This window comes from Etheostoma spectabile, chromosome 23 (genome assembly GCF_008692095.1).
Source record: "Etheostoma spectabile isolate EspeVRDwgs_2016 chromosome 23, UIUC_Espe_1.0, whole genome shotgun sequence".
Taxonomy (NCBI): Eukaryota; Metazoa; Chordata; class Actinopteri; order Perciformes; family Percidae; genus Etheostoma; species Etheostoma spectabile.
Window position 1 is genome coordinate 11,100,144 of NC_045755.1, and position 16,612 is coordinate 11,116,755.

At 40.6% G+C, this 16,612-nt stretch overlaps 1 protein-coding gene and 1 long non-coding RNA gene across 2 annotated transcripts in view; both read left to right on the plus strand.

The window, feature by feature from the left end:
- The window catches only part of LOC116672838 (lysine-specific demethylase RSBN1L), a 47,505-nt gene that overhangs the window by 24,346 nt on the left and 6,547 nt on the right, over positions 1-16,612 (plus strand). The window contains exons 3-6 of the mRNA XM_032504759.1: positions 2,046-2,623; positions 2,762-2,920; positions 11,763-11,900; positions 12,618-12,760. Coding sequence (XP_032360650.1) covers positions 2,046-2,623; positions 2,762-2,920; positions 11,763-11,900; positions 12,618-12,760 — 1,018 coding nt within the window. The remainder of the gene's footprint in view (positions 1-2,045; positions 2,624-2,761; positions 2,921-11,762; positions 11,901-12,617; positions 12,761-16,612) is intronic.
- On the plus strand, positions 6,048-6,846 carry LOC116672863 (uncharacterized). Its single transcript, XR_004327660.1, has 2 exons — positions 6,048-6,348; positions 6,401-6,846. It is a non-coding gene; the product is annotated as an uncharacterized LOC116672863 (long non-coding RNA).

Here is a 16,612-nt window from a genome sequence, read left to right on the forward strand (position 1 = left end):
AATCGTTGTAGTCGTTTGATAAAAGTTTGACATGAATAATATAGATAATTGGTTGTTGGTCAAACAAGACATTTACAGATGGGCTTTTTAAAAAGCCACAAAGCTACATTTTATAATCCAAAATATTAATAAACATAATAATAGGCTGGTTAATTGATAATGAAGATTATTGTTAGTTGCAGCCCTACTCTTGATAAGCCAAAAATTATGATTGTAATACGTCTTTCTACATTCTCTAATTTCTTTTGTGCAGTGTTTCAATCTGATCCTGACAAAAAAAAGTACAAGTATGTGTTTTATTGAGGAAGGTGTAATTGTTAACACTTGCAAGTGCATGATCAACTTCAACTTTGAACTTTATTGTCCACGAGGATATATTGTTCTTGTAGTCATGTGGAACACAGGACGCTCACAGACTTAAACATGCTGTGTGCATTTACACATGTGCTTCAGGGTAAAAATCTTTCCTCTACCTGGAATCTGGCCACAATACGCCACTAATAAAAAGCCATCACTGGAAGGCTTTTATTATGAAGCAGCTGCTGGCACAACACACTCACAAGTGTTTAATATAACCAAGAACACTAAGTAGTTATATAAAACGTACATTTTTTTGACTACATCTGTATTTGCACATTAATAGTGCCTTTTGGTTTTTGTATCACAGCTGAATATTTTTGGAAAAGTAGAATATTGTTATTGCAATTTGAAAATAAGTTTGGAGTAATGTTTTATTACTAAAGAACAAGATTTATTTCTTATCTTTTGAAGTTTGGACAACCCATGAGACTTGCATCCTTAGAGCTGTATATTACACTTCATATCACCATTGCAAAATCCAACACAAATTATCACACATCACATACTTTCTCCATATCTTGCGATTTTCTTTGGATTCATGAAGGTTGAGGTTTGCAAATAAGTGTGTGTGTGTGTGTGTGTGTGTGTGTGTGTGTGTGTGCGTGTGCGCGCAGGGAGGGCTGACTTGTGGGTTAAAGAGCTTTTTGGTATTAGTGAGCTTAGGTATTGTACTGCAAATACCTCTTGCTGTTGCTGTCTTTATGTCCCTTCCACACACACATTATGTTACTCTCACTGCTCCTTTTCTGAACGTGTGTGGAGTACAAACTAACTGTGTGGTGTGTATATAGCTGATTTGAATTTGTGAGGCAGCAGCTATCAAAGTGACTTACATTGCATGCACACACCACACACACACACACACACACACACACACACACACACACACACACACATTAAATGTATACATGTCCACTTGTTTACACAACTGCTGGGCAAGAAAGAGCCAGCCAGCAACACATTTCCAAATAGATATGAACAGCTCTGACAAACACTCACAAATACATACAGTTGCACTGTGTACTCTGTCCTGCCTCAGGCATCTAAGATGAGCCTGTCCACCATGTACGGTATTATCTCTGTTTGGATAAGCCACTGGAAAGCCTGTTTCCTGGCTTAGTCATATCTGCTTTTCTCAAGGGATGCCATTTCAAGGCTCTTCAATGGATTTTATGCATGCACCCCAGGAGATGCACACCACCTGGGAGAAGCTATGAGTCATCTGTCTACACTCAGTTCAAATTGTTAGGACTCATTAGTTTTTGTTTTATTGTTTTATAAATAAGGACTTTTGTAACAAACACAGTTAATAATATTGTTTTTTGTTTTTTGCATTATCAGCAGCTCATTTTTGACAATTGACCTTATTTTACTGGAAGCATTTTCTGAGCTTTTGTCATTGCAAGAGGATCTGTTTCACTGTTAAGTACCGTGAAAAGGGTCTACTTACAGCAGGGGAACGAAAAGGGCTGACGATTGGTTTGTTGATCCATCAGACAGCAGAATTCTTTTACAAAGCTTCCATGAATGACGTGTCTCCCTATTCCCTTTGAGCTGTTTCTAAATTGCTTTTTTTTCCCCTGGTTTTTGTGTTGATCTTTTAAGAATGTCTTCTCCTGTAAAAATGATCTTCCATCTAAGTAATAAGGTATCTTCTTTCTTTCTTTCGTTGTCACTTTGTCCAGATGAAAAAGAGAAGGCCAAGATCAACTCAGAGGAGCTGCAAATCAAAAAAGTGAAGAAGAAAAAGAAGAAGAAACATAAAGAGTGGGAGAAGCACAAACGAGTAAAGATGTACCACCGCTCCTGCCAAACCATTTGTGCTGGCCTGCTTCTCCTCCCTTCATCCTCTCCACCTTCTACCTCATCCTCTGATCCCACTCATAACTCCTCCCCGTCTCCATTTAAGTCTCCTCTACCCGTTTATCTTCCACCTAACAACAAAACTGCACAACTCTTACCTTCTTCTCCTTTTCCTGTCCCCAAATCTGTCTTAAACTGCTCTCTCCTCAACTCTCTTAACTCTCCATTGTCCCCCATGAAGACACCCCAACCTTCCCAAACCAAACACCATACCCAGTGCACCTATCCTGGCATGGCAGGCCTGGAGTTTGCCCCATACATACACATAGAGAACCAGCCTAATGGAGGGGCCCTGGTGGCCCATGCCTACACTTCCCAGCTCTCCTCTCTCTCCATGAGCCAGAGGCAGAGATTTGCCCAGGAGTTTATCACATTGGCTTTCAGCGAGGACTCATCCCAGGTATGGCTTAGTTGGATATTGATCAGATCAATTGAACACTTAAACCTTATAGAATTTGTTTCACTTGTAGTTGTTTTAATACTTAAAATTTATTTTTCATTTTTTCCCCCATATTTCATTGCTGTCCTTGTTTTTCAGGCAGCTAATTACGTTATGGGAATTGTCCACGGAGAAGCCAGCTACCTGCCTGACTTCTTGGACTACTTCTCAAGCAAGTTCCCATCAGCTCCAGTCAAAATGGAAATATTGGGAAAGAAGGACATAGAAACTACCACTATGGTTAATTTCTACTCTCAGGTCAGTCAGACACAATCACACATACCTGGAGAATAATATAGAATATGTATGCGGGATGGGACGTTTGTGGGACAGATGTACACAACTATACTAACATGTCACTCGTCTGGAAAAACTTACACAGTTCTTGTCTTTGGTTATTCAGTTCTGAAGCTGTAGACACAAAGTGCACAAAGCAGATGGTGAGCTTTCAGAAATGGAAAAAAAGTCTAATGTCCAAAATAGCAAGGGCCCAGTGCTTCCAATCCACTTAGATTCTGTCCTCTGTATATAATCTAATAGCTGAGTATCACAACTGTCCACGAACACAGGCCTGTCATACCACAATCCATACCATGAGATTTACATGTATTTGGTGCGTGCGTGCGTACTTGCGACTTATTTTGCTGGTTGTCTGTTTTTATACAGCATGTGAACACAAAGAGTGTCAAATTTAGTATTAACTCAACCTCTGGGTCAGTATTTTGTTCATAAGATAAGATAAGATAAAATAACATAATACTTTATTCATCCCCCAGTGGGGAAATTCCCTTGTTACAGCAGCATTTCTACAATAAAAGCAAAACAAACAAACAAGTAAACACAGGGTAGACTGAAATGGGAGCAAAGTGCAAGAAAAATATTAGATGAATACAGTGAAAATATGTCACCCAGTTGTATCTTTTTCCTACCATTTTGTGTATGTGTGCATCTATGCAGTATTTAGAGCAGAGAGTACGAAAGTGTATTTAAAGTTAGGCAGGTTGCTGTCTATCTGCACATATGTACTGTACACTACTGTGTACAAGTTGAGGGAGAGGATGGAGGGATGCTAGGGGAGGGAAAGAGATTGATTAAAAGAAAAGACCAAATGACAGCTGTGTGCAGATGAACAAGTTGTATTGTTGAGACTTTAACCATCTGGTTTGAGCATCCACCTCAATCTGGCTAGCATGGAACAGCTTTTGGCATTTATACGGATGTCTTATTTCTCAGAGTAAATGACAACACTAACAATGACGGCAGAGTTGTGTGCAGTGCACAGGTGGGAACTTCTTATTTCAGTGCTACTTAATCTGACATAGCAAAGTTTGAGTGCGAGCAAGAAAGGAATTAGAAAGTAAGAGGAAAACATTTTAAGAGAGTGAAAAGATACAAGAGGTGAAAGGTGGTGAGCAAGCAAGGAGCTACATGAGGGAGAGAGAGAGAGATTGATATCAGAATCGGACACTCACAGAAAAGGTGGCAAGAAGATGTGAAAGAAGTGAAGTTGTACACTGTAAGAGATGACATGGGAGTCAAGTATGGAAGTATGGGAGCCTCTCTTCCTCTCCTCCACAACCTTGTTAAAACAACTGGAAAAACGAGGGTGTGGGTGTGTGTGTGTGGGTGTGCTGTGTCGTGTGTGTGTGTGTGGTGTGTGTGTGTGTGTGTGTGTGTGTGTGTGTGTGTGTGTGTGTGTGTGTGTGTGTGTCTTGATTGTCTCCTGAACACAGCTAGACCTCTCATTTGGAGCTGTCCAACGTGTGTAGTTCTCTAATGAAAAGCCTTTGTTGCCTCCAACCTCCTGAGTGGCTTTGTATTGAGATACTGCCGGCTCCTTTTCAATGTGAGTGTAGCCTACCACACTCTCTGTCTGTATGTCTGTGCGTGCGTGCATGTGCCTACAAAGGGTAGAGTTGTTTATGCTCTCCTGCCTATTTTTTTCTTATGAAATATTCATCAGGTTGTTCTGTGTGTTTCTTTCAGTTTGGGTCGGTTCTGCTCCAACAAACATATATTTGATCTATATGTGTCTGAGTAACCTTAACCAAGATAATGAATGAATTAAACTTCTTAATTGTCCATTGTCTGAATTCAGTTTTCTCTGCAAACCGGCTGTGCCTTTAAGAGTAGTGTTCCTTGCAGGGCTAACGTCAATGTCCACTGGTTCCCCCCCCCTTCCCTCCTAGCTCTCAGCAGTGACCTTGGGAAGTAGACATAGAGTCCACACACACACACACACACAAACAACTGGAATATGCACACTGATATATACACAGCACATGTGTACACACACACAAACAGCTGTAGCATGCAGACTGATATATACACATCACAAGTGTATGTATATACACACGCACACACACGCACACGCACACACACACACATCTGGAGCATGCAAACTGATATATACACAACACAGGTACACACAGATTAATGATTTCTCCCACACATTTTCCTGCACCTTTCTCTTCAGTTCTCCCTTTGTGTCTCCCTCCCTCTGTGTTAGTCTGTCGTTTATCTCTCTTTTATCCATCTACTCTTTATGTTTCTGCTCTGTTGTTTGGTCCTCTGGTCCAGTTGAAATGACTGGACAGCTGCTTTTTGTAATGTTTATGTGTGAGAGGAAAAGAAGGGAGGAATTTAGAAATTTGCAACAGCTTGCAGTATTCTTTGGCGTTTGCGTATACGTGCATTCATTCTCCTGTATAGATTTGCTTAGTTTTATTCTTGGGCTATTGGAGTACAAGACACTACTCGATAACGAGCCGTGTGCGTTCAGAATTTGACTTCAGGTATCAAAGGGGCTTTGTTGCCATTCAGGCTGCGTGTGAGTATTTTGTATTCAGTACCTGACTGAGGGCATTTTCAGTGCAGCGCTAAGGATTATAAAAGATTACAGCAACCTATTTTCTCAGGGCAGGTACAGCCAGCCGGCCAATACATGATGTGCTTCAACAGTGGGGTAATTGGTCTTTCCAGGTTTAGTCACTAAGTAATAATTTAGTTACAACATCAGATTAATACAATGCCAAGCAGTTCAATGATAAATGTATTAGAAATATTTTATCAACAGAATAGTATCCTAATCAGATGAAAAGAAAATGTTTTAAAGGATTCAAAGAGGCAAGGTAAGAAAGTAATAAAAAAGTATTTGTCCGATCCAACTTCACCTAGACCCGAAGAAATAAGCTTTAAAATCTTGAAAAACATTTGTTTATCCTATAAATTCTTTCATAAAACATTTGATTTAGATAATAACACCTGTGGATTGTGTGAGGAAGACAGTAGTTATGTGTATATTAGTGCTTGTTAAAGCTAGAGTATTCATGAATGATTTGGGGTTTTGTTTACTCAAAGATGTAAATACCTTTTTGAGGTTAAACCCAAATGAACAAACAGAGGAAGGAACTAAATCCAGTGTTAGGAAAGTTCACTTTCTACATGAACTAGTTCAAAGTTCAGTTCACAAATTTTAAAATGAACTAGTTCAGGTCATGGTTCATACTTCAACATTTTTAAACTAAGTTCACAGTTCCAAAAATGAACTAGTTCCTAGTTCTTTTTTTCCATATGTTGCTGTGAGCTATTATTTTTTTCAAAATTATTGCCACAGCCCATATAGAACCCCAGACAGCAGATATTTGATCAGTTTTAACACTGAAACTATGCGTCAGATTTCACCTGTCTTGACTGTCTTTTGATTTTTTATTTATTTGCTTGCACACACCTTGAAAGGCTAGCCAGGTGCTTCAGTTCGGCGTGCCGTTTCAAGTTTGCTGTGGATGTGGCTGAAGTATGGATTTTCTTTTTGAAAGCCGGCGGGCAAAGTTTGCACAGAAATGTACAATTTTTTCCCATGCTCGCCGACAAAACCGTCATAAAACTCATTTAAATAATCATACAACGCCTCCTTGTTGCTTTGTCGCCTCCATGCTGCTTTTTGTTTCGATGACACATGCGGCAGTGCGACACTGGTGGCTGGCGTTGCCAGATTGGGTGTTTTTTGCGCTACATATTAAGGTGTGTTTTAGCCGGGGGTTTGCCTGTAAGGCTCGGTAGAAGTCCGGCACCCTATTGAACTAAGTTAAACGGAGAGAGCGTGCCGTTCACAGACACCAGAATGAACGCGTTCACAGTAACGTTCATCAGGCAGTAACACAGTATGTTCAGTTCACGTTCGCCCAAAATATGAAAGAGTTCATGAACTATCTATCGTTCATGGCACATGAACGCATTCAGGCACAACACTGACTATTCGCAAAATACTAGATAGGATGCATATTTTATTAGGCATGGAAATGTTATAAGAATGAGGCAAGTCTGAAGCTAGGTCTTTGCCAGTTGGAAAATTCCTTTTGAATTTCCGGTGCTCTCCATTTGACAAAAACACAACATTCAGTTACACAGTTTCAGGATAAACATCATCACAGCTGAGATAGTAATTTGTTTCCGCTAATCTGACTCTAGCTCCATCCTCCACCACTGTAGGCATCCCGCTCCTACGCTTTTATGTAATCTGACCTGAAGGCACACTGTGTTTTCAAAACAAGGCTAAACTTTGCATCAGTCTCGCTTTGCAGCGTTTAAACCATGCTTAAGCTTTGTCACAGTCCTTGTCTTAACTTGGACTTCAGTGAAGCTGGAAATAAACCATTACATACATTGCATTAATTCAAAGTGTGTTTGAGGGTTAGCCGAGGGTGAATATGTAAGAGAAGTTAGTGCAATTGTGTATGAGGCATCGGTCAGGCGCAGTATAGACTTAGTACTCTAGAGACTAGGCCTGCACGATTAATTGGCATGAAATCGCGATCTCGATTTTATTTTTAAATATCTTTGATTTAATACATACAGTATATGTTTATTTATTCATTTATTTTTTTAATGACTTTAATTATCATTTAATTTTACGAGCCTACTGCATCACAAACGCTACTACTTTCTTCCGTGAGTGTTAACCAAAGACTGTATAAAATAGGTTTTAAAGGGCCCCCAGATGTCTTAGAGAAGTCAGAGAGTGAAGGATGCGTTGAAGAGAGAAGGGAAACTAGTTATAGAATTAACAAGTGGTTTCAGTGGCTGCACCAGAGACGGAAAGGAGACCAGGAAAGGGAAAGGCTTGATCTAATAGACTTCCCACCACCACGAGGAGGAGGAGGAGGAGGAGGAGGAGGAGGAGGAGAGGGGGGGGAGGAGAGGAGGAGGAGGAGGAGGAGGAGGAGGAGGAGGAGGAGGAGGAGGAGGAGGAGGAGGAGGAGGAGGGGGAAAGAGATCATCTGTGTACAACAGCAAGAGGGAAGAGCGATGGAGTGAGACTTAAAAATCTACTGCTTTTAGTCAAAGAACGTGACAGCAGGGGAGAAATGACAGTGATAATTCTATAAAATCATATCGCTTTTTTAATCTTATGAATTTGCGGACCTGGAATACCAAATGAGATGCAGTACATTTTAGATGGAGCAAAATGATGTGTCTCTTCTATTGTGTCCAGATTTGTTATTGTTGGAATTTATTTATTGTCCTATGCTTTTGTGCAGCCTATGCCCTTTTTAAAAGAGGCTTATGTTTAGCACTAAAAGAAACAAAAATGATGTTGGTCTTTTCTATTTTTTTCTTTTTCAACACATTTACACGCACGTACACAGAGGCGAGGAAGTACTATAGCCTCTTGAACAGTACCATTCGGAGGAAGTCTGTCGCATTTCCTGTTTCTTTTCTGTTTCCTTCACTTGTGTAAGTGTGTGTGTGTGTGTGTGTGTGTGTGTGTGTGTGTGTGTGTGTGTGTGTGTGTGTGTGTGTGTGTGTGTGTGTGTGTGTGTGTGTGTGTGTGTGTGTGTGTGTGTGTGTGTGGTGTGGGTTGTGTGTGTGTGTGTGTGTGTGTGTGTGTGTGTGTGTGTGTGTGTGTGTGTGTGTGGCTGGTAGGTAAATGAATCTGTTTATTTGAGGCAGAGATGGTGTTTCCTAATACTCCTCCTGTGATAGTGAGACTGTTCTCCTTGCTAACAACGTGGGGGTTATTCTGCTGTTAAATTATGCATGGTGTAAACACACTCACAGATACACTGGAAGAGAAAATGGACACTCATAAGCACTCACAGTTATAAGTATGCAGGAAGATGCACACATACTGACTACACAAATGCTTGTAAGCATGAAGGCATTTGAATCCATGTCTGCACACAAACACATTTTCCTCTCAGTATCTAGGTCATTGACTCAGTGAGACTATTTAAAGTTGTGATGTGTTTATGGATGTGGAGGTAGTATTTTAAGCTTTTAGTCATCATCTTAGGAGGATATTACCCAGTGTCGGGGCACATGTGCATTGAAATGAAGTGAACAAACACCACGTGGCTCGGCCTGTCAATGCATGATGAGCTGATTTATCTATCTAATAAAGGTGTGTGTGTGTGTGTCTGTGTGTGTCTGTGTGTGTGTAAATCATTCAGAAACATTGCAACCGTTTAAGCTTGCCTCTACTTTCACCACTTATACCTTATTACAGTACAGGGAAATTACACCGGGACATGCCCCCCCTTCTCACAACAATTAGGGCATCTAGGCTCCATAGCAACTCAATAATAGCATGGTATTGATAAAGTTTAGAAAATTCAAGGTACAGTTTTTTAAGTTAAGATCTAAAACTATGAAAAGTCCCCAGATGCAGCCAGGTGGGTAGAGCACTGCCATGAGTCCATGAGGTTAATGTCTGATAACTCCACATTTTTATTGTGATATTTTGTGATTACCTTCTGAATCTGCAACGTTCTCTGTCAGGTAAATGTAGTGTAGTGCAAGTCTTCCTCTAATGTAGAAGTACACTGTAAGTCAGTAGTAGGCTAGACAGTGGAGTTGCATATTAAGTGGTTTGGGGTCCTTCTGTAAGTCATTTTGGGATTAATTTTGTTCTGTACAATTCTACAAGCAGCAATACTGGGCACTGTACTAGTTTTGTTGAATTGATCATAGATTAGATAAACAACAAGGCAGTCATAACTGCTACAACGCGCTGACCTTATACCTATTGTATGAACGGTGTGAACGGGTTGCTTCATCTAATGAGGAATCATACTAATACATACTACAGGGCGGAAACGATTTGCCCATGAATAGTTAAGTCGATTGACAGGTAGTTAATTGACAATTTTGATTATCTTTTATCATTCATCAAACAAGAATATCAATTTCTCTGTTTTATACTACTGCTTTTAACAACAGCTACTAGTTTGTTTAAACAAAACAAGCTTGGATGTCACTTTGGACTCTGGGAAATTGCAACAGACATTTTTAAGTATTTCATGAAGGTTTATAGACTTAATAGACTAAAATTAATTGTATAAATAATCAAAACAATAATTGGTAATGCCAGAAATGCCATTATTTTCATTACGTTGTTCGACTAGAGAGTACAGATAAGTAGATTTTTACACTATAAAATATTACATTTAAAACAAAAAATCTGAGTGGCTATATATCAAGATTGTTTGTTTATGTTATATGTATGGTAAAACAAATTACTATGCGCTGATAAAAAGACTTTTAAAACTCCCAAATATCAATATCTGCCTTTTAAAATTCAGTATCGGCCAGTTTATTGTCTCAACAAATGTTGGAGTATTTTAATGTTTGCTAAACATTGCAGTGGCTAAAGCGGATTCTGTAGTTAGCTGTGTCACTTAATCCTGTCTGTTGTGATGAGTTGTTATTTTGAGCTCGACTTTTAAAGAACATTTCACTGTTGTTCACCCCCGTAATCCAGTTGTTGTGGACATTCTCTGTTAATTACCCAGCCTTTTTCAATAACCAAATTACTGGACCAACAACAATTTCTCATTGAAATGGTAATCTACCGCATTATTGGCCTCTGACCAGCTGTTTTGGGATTTCGTGCCTTGCTCAGGGACACACCTGGGAGCTGCCGAGCACCTTCACCTTCAGTCTTTTCCCAATTCCTTGTTTCCATATTGATTACCTCTCCCTCACCTCCCATTCTCTCAAGCCTGCCCTGATCTCTCTTCTTGGCACACTTTGCCTCCCTCCTTATTGTCTTTTTAACATCTTTACTAATTCTCATGTATCTCCATGTTTTCTCTCTTTCTGTATTCTATGTCTCTGTCTTTTTAAATACTTGTCTTCCCAAACTTTCTCTCCCTCTCATCACTTCTCTCCATCTGTCTCTCTTTTTCCTCATTCTTTCTCTCCAGTGTATCCGTGCTCTCTCCTCTCTCTGCCTTGTTGTCAAGTGGTGACTCACTAGAGGCACCCAGCCAAGGATCTGGCCACACACACACACACACACACACACACACACACACACACACACACACACACACCACACACACACACACAGGTCCCTGGTCAGCCAAGAGTACAGCATGCTGTACGTACTGACCACACACACACATACGCACACAAAAGAGACTGTTGAGGGCCAAGAGTATTGGACAGTGTCTAGACAAACACACACACACCACACACACACACACACACACACACACACACTCTACTCTCCACTCTCCCTCTCTCCTGGCTCTGTTAGCAAAGTGAAAGCAGCAAGCAGTCTATTGAGTCACACCCACATTCGTGGAGCAGAAACACCAAGTGGAACTACACACACACACACACACACACACACACACACACACACGTTAATTAACTTCCATGTCAATGTCTAGTTTTGTGGTCCTCTGGGTTGGATTGCAGTTAGACTTGGCTTTGTTTTAAAGGGTCACTAAAAGGTTGGGAGACGCTTCTCTGGAAGCCACTGACCACTGACAAAAAGATTAAGTGTGTTTGATTATATTCAGGATGTTGAAGGAATTCAGGACCACTGGAGGGAAATTACACCAGGACATGCCCCCCTTCTCACAACTATTTGGGCATTTTAGGCTCCATTGCGAAATTCAAAGTACATTTTTTAAGTTAAGACCTAAAACTACGAAATGTCCCCAGATTCACTTCTAAAAAAATAAATGAAATAAAAATATATTTTTGTTAAGACCTGGACACTGTAACCAATCTCACCTTCCTGCTGTGTTGTTAAGGTGAGGATATGATATCATTGTCTAATGTTGTGTTTTTCCTGTGGTTTCTGCAGGTGAAGAAAACGTACAGTAATGGTACATACAGAGCCGGGGCAATGAGACAGATCAGCTTGGTGGGAGCTGTGGACGAGGAGGTCGGGGATTATTTCCCAGAATTCCTTGGCATGCTGGAGGAGTCGCCTTTTCTGAAGGTGAGTCGGGACAGGGTGAATGGCAGTAATGCTACACAGCAACAGAATGGGTGGATGCATGGGGAATGGGCAAGTGACATAGGTATAGAGTAAACTAGATGTTCCCAAATATGTTAATGCATTTACACCACTGACGTTTTAGAAATGCCACAAGCTGAACAGATGGAGAAATACTGCGTGACACAAACATCAACAACAAACATAATATTTACGGTGGTGTCTGGCAAAGAAGAGACTTTAAGTTGGTGTGTCAAAGCGATTTGATGCAGCTTCCAGCTTTCATTTCAGGAACTTGGTTCTCTTTTAAAATGTGTGTGTGCAGGAGCAGACCACCAAAACACTGTGTTTACTGCTGTCCCTGAAATGCAGGAGTGACAAGCTTTTCTTCTGTTTGCCATTCTGTGTTGACACTTCAAATCTCCTGCATGCAGTGTGGGGGAGTGGCGTCGTATGCTGAATATCAAAAGACGCACATCCTCTGGCACTTTCCATCTGTCGAGGGCTTTGGCTCTGAATCAGCACCCTCTGAAGCATCTTGGGTGCCAGTGACAAGTTTTGCCAGTGGGGCCAATTTCTGCGCATGAGAATTGTTTTTGGGAGTCTCTGGAATGACTTAAATACTTGAATTGGTTAACTAAAAATATGAGGGATATACCAACATACTGCTTGAATTATTTCTTTCCCCTATCTCTTTCTCTCTTGTCTGCCTGGCTTCAGCGGACTCTTCCATGGGGAACGTTCTCCAGTCTGAGGCTGATGGATCCCACAGAGAGCGACGACGGTCCTATAATGTGGGTCAGACCAGGAGAACAAATGATACCTGTAGCTGATATACCAAAGTCCCCTTTTAAAAGAAGACGGTGAGTACAGAAATGAAGAAAGCCAATATTTTGGATCTTCCTGCACTGCAATGAGACAGAGACAGAATTAGCGGGGATTTTGGTCTAAGTCTCTGGTGTGTGTGTGTGTACTTTATTTATCCAGCTTTCCTCTGTACTCTCCGCACAGCCCACGAGGACTGACTATGAAAAACACTAACAAAACACACTCACACATTGGAAGCATCAGCAACATGAACATGAAGCTTTGTTGTAGCTGCGCCGCGCTGGGTGAGGCAATTACACAAATACACACATACACAGACACACACATCTGGTTGTGTCTCTCACAATGTCGTCGCTCTCACATAAGCTCTGTCTCACAAACACAGGATTTCTGCAAGCGAGAGAGTGTGTGTGTGTGGGGGGGGGGGTGTAAGTGGTAGGCTTACTACTCATATGAGATCATCGTTGTCATGTTAATAGTCGACATCAGACGCTACTTCACACATCACACACATTACTCCCATTAGCAGTCATTTCTCTGTTTTATTGGTAGTCACATCAATAGAGGAATTATGGGATTACAAAAAATATGTTTTATTAATTTCAAACTACGAAGTGAATACATTTTTCAATCATAAAAAAAACATCAACCATTCACTGGTTCCAGCTTTTTTCTGTTTTATATCATTAACTGAATATCTTTAGACTACTGGTTGGCAATCACCTTCAGCTTTAGCAAATCGAGTACCGTAAAGAATTGTTAGTTTCAGCCTAAATCGATTGTTTTTTCTATGAGAAAGCTTTATTCAGTCAGACATTCCTAGGTGAATAAAAGAGGAAGTAATAGAGTATAGTCACTTTATCATCATTGTCTACAGCTGAATCTAGCCTGTAAATATATACTTTTCGTTGCATCGGCATGTTATGCATCAGTTGGTGCAGTGTTTAAAATTGGAACGGTGTAACAGCTGGGGCTGAAAAGAATCGGCTTTCTATTGAGACACTGATGGATGGAGAGATGGATAGATAGCGTGAGAGAGAGGTGGTTAAACTGTGCCTTTCTCTTCTTTCTTCTGTGTTCTATCTCATCACTTGATTATAAATCACCATGCGATATGGATACAAAGTGACATCTACAAACCAAGATGCATGTTTCTACTTTTCCCCCCTTTTTTGTTTCCACGTCTCTTCTCAATTGCTCTTTCCCCATCTCCTCCTCCTCAAACTCCTCTTTCCTTTTCTTTCTTCCACTCCTCCCACATTTTTCTGCCTTCTGCTACCTCTAAATATCTCTTTCTTTCTCTATTTCTTTTACGATCTGTTGCCTTGTTTCCTACTCCTGACCTCTCTTTCAAGCTTTAAGTTGATTTATTGTTGAGTTACTGTGTTATCTTCATGAAACATCGAAAGTGTGTTTAAAGAAAGCATATAGAATATGTCAGAGCAGTGTGAGCAAGTGTTTTGTTCATGTCTGTCTGTGAGTGTCTGCAAAAAAATACATAAAAACTGTGTTTTAAAAAATAAGTTTGTGGAGGGCATAGAAAAGGAGGACGTGATGTTTTTTTTTTTTTTGCCGCAAGCCCTCGTCTGCAGTTTGACCGTGTGTTGTGTTGAAGGACGGCAGGGATCATCTCTTCACAGTACTTCTTCGATTTCTTGGTGGTTTTTGTGAAAAGGTCGAGCTGTTACTGACGGCACTGAGACTCTCAGTCTGAGAATTCAGCTTGATTATAGTGGTCAGGCGATGAAAATAAACCAAAAATATTTCAGCTTTTTAGTGCAAGAGCACCATGCTCCCAGAGATTTACAATAATTGCAGAGTAAGAGCAGCAACCTTGGCAAGCAGCAGTAACAAACGGGACAGAGGTCTGACGCAGAGCCTGCTGTTCCTGTTTAGATACGGACATCGAGAGCCGGCTGGCTGTCAGCTAGATGTCAAACCCCAGCCTGCTTCGTCTCAAGTAGAGTTGAAAATATTTGTCGATTATTCAATTAGTTGTGCAACAGAAAATTAATCTGCAGCTATTTTTATAACGTAGCAAAAACTCTAAACATCTTCTGGTTCTAGCTTCTTCATTGTGAGGAATTTCTCTATTTTATATAGTTGTGAATTAAATATCTTGAGATTTCGGATTGTTGGTTGGATAAAACTTCTCACATTATAGATGTGCGACGTATTTTTTTGTTTTGGATGAAAGTAAATGTGTTTAATGTGCTTATTGTTACTTCACTTGGATGTTTTACTTTCACTGTGCAGAACGATGTATGTGGAGAGTTTTATATTGGTATGCTGTTTTTAACAAGAAGGAACATTTCTCTGCCATTACCTTTTTAATCTGAGTTTAAGACTTACAGCATGCTTTTTCAGTCCAGTATGCAACTCACACAAGCGTAGTGTGTAGTTGTAGAATTTAAGTAGTATTTAAGTGGAAACGTGAAGCCACCATTGAACATACAGTACACTGAGAATCTTATGTTTTCTTTAACGAGGTACTCACCCAAACGTGATGAACAACGTTTTCAGTGTGCTGCAGCTTTAAGATTTAGCATTTGTTGACGTTTGTTGATATGGTTCCCTCTGCCTCCTTTTTCTCCCTCTTCTTTACACAACTTTTTACCGCCTAATCCCTCCACTCTCCAACTCTCTTTCCTTCTTTATCCCCTGTTTCCCTCAGTCATCTCTCTCTCTCTCTCTCTCTCTTTTTCTGTCCCCCTCTCCTTGCCACTCCTCTCCCACTCATCCATTTCCCTAGGTCTCCTCTTTTCTTCTCCCGCCGACTTTAGTTGCCCATAAATGCACAGGAGTCTGTCCCAGCAACTTGGTGCAGAGACATTTGCCCTCTTCAAATATTGCTCTAGATGTGCACGTTCAGCAGTTTTACATTCTTTATTGTCAGCTCAGACACAGCTCTGTCTGTCTGTCTGTCTGTCTGCCTGGTTGCGTGCGTGTGTGTGTGTGTGTGTGTGTGTGTGTGTGTGTGTGCGCGCGCACGCATTATTTTTCTCTGTTCTTTCCTTCTTCCACCACCTCCTACCTGTCCTCTTATCTCTGAATGAATAAAGCACGGGTAGTCTCGCTGCTCTTCTGTCTGTGTAACACTCTCGAAGGAATCTCTCACAGACTCTGAGTGTGTGTTTGTACTCCTGTTTGAATCTGACTGCAGCTCCAGTGTGAGTCACTGATCAAGTAGTAAGCTGACTGCAGTACTTCTATTGTTTGGCAACACGGTTCATTTCTTATGCCTTTACGCCTCGGCTTCTCCGTATGCTGGATGCGTGAAGCCAAGTGTGACACGTGTGGGTGCGTTCCAACACTTTTTCTTTACATTAACTAAAATGCCTTTTTTTTTTTTTTTTTTTTTTTTACAAGTAATTTGCTTTGGAAGAAAAAAATATTGGTCTGTAGTAGGGCTGCACGATTATGGCCAAAATGATAATCACGATTATTTTGATAAAAATTTTGATCGCGATTATTTTCACGATTATTTGTTGATTTTAGCCAAAACAAATTTTATTGTCACATAGGCTATTTATAACTGCGACAGGGAGTGTGATGGACGCTACTCACAGAGAGACAGCTGATCATCATGAACGGGTCCAGCACGGGTCGAATGGCAGATACACACGTCGTGTGTATGAAACGTCTGTATCTTCACTGCGCCGCATTTTTATGAACTATGATATTCTGGCCATGGGTCACATCTCTGGCCCAGGTCCAGCAGGCTCCGTCTCACACACTGTTACTTTACCAACTGAAGTTAGATGCATTCAATAACTTCTGTGTTCTTCGCCGTGGCGGCCGCTATAGCAGAGTTACCCGCGGAAACAATGGTACAAATACAGGTCTGCCCCTCGTATTTAACAATATACAGCTGTGTTAATAAAAAA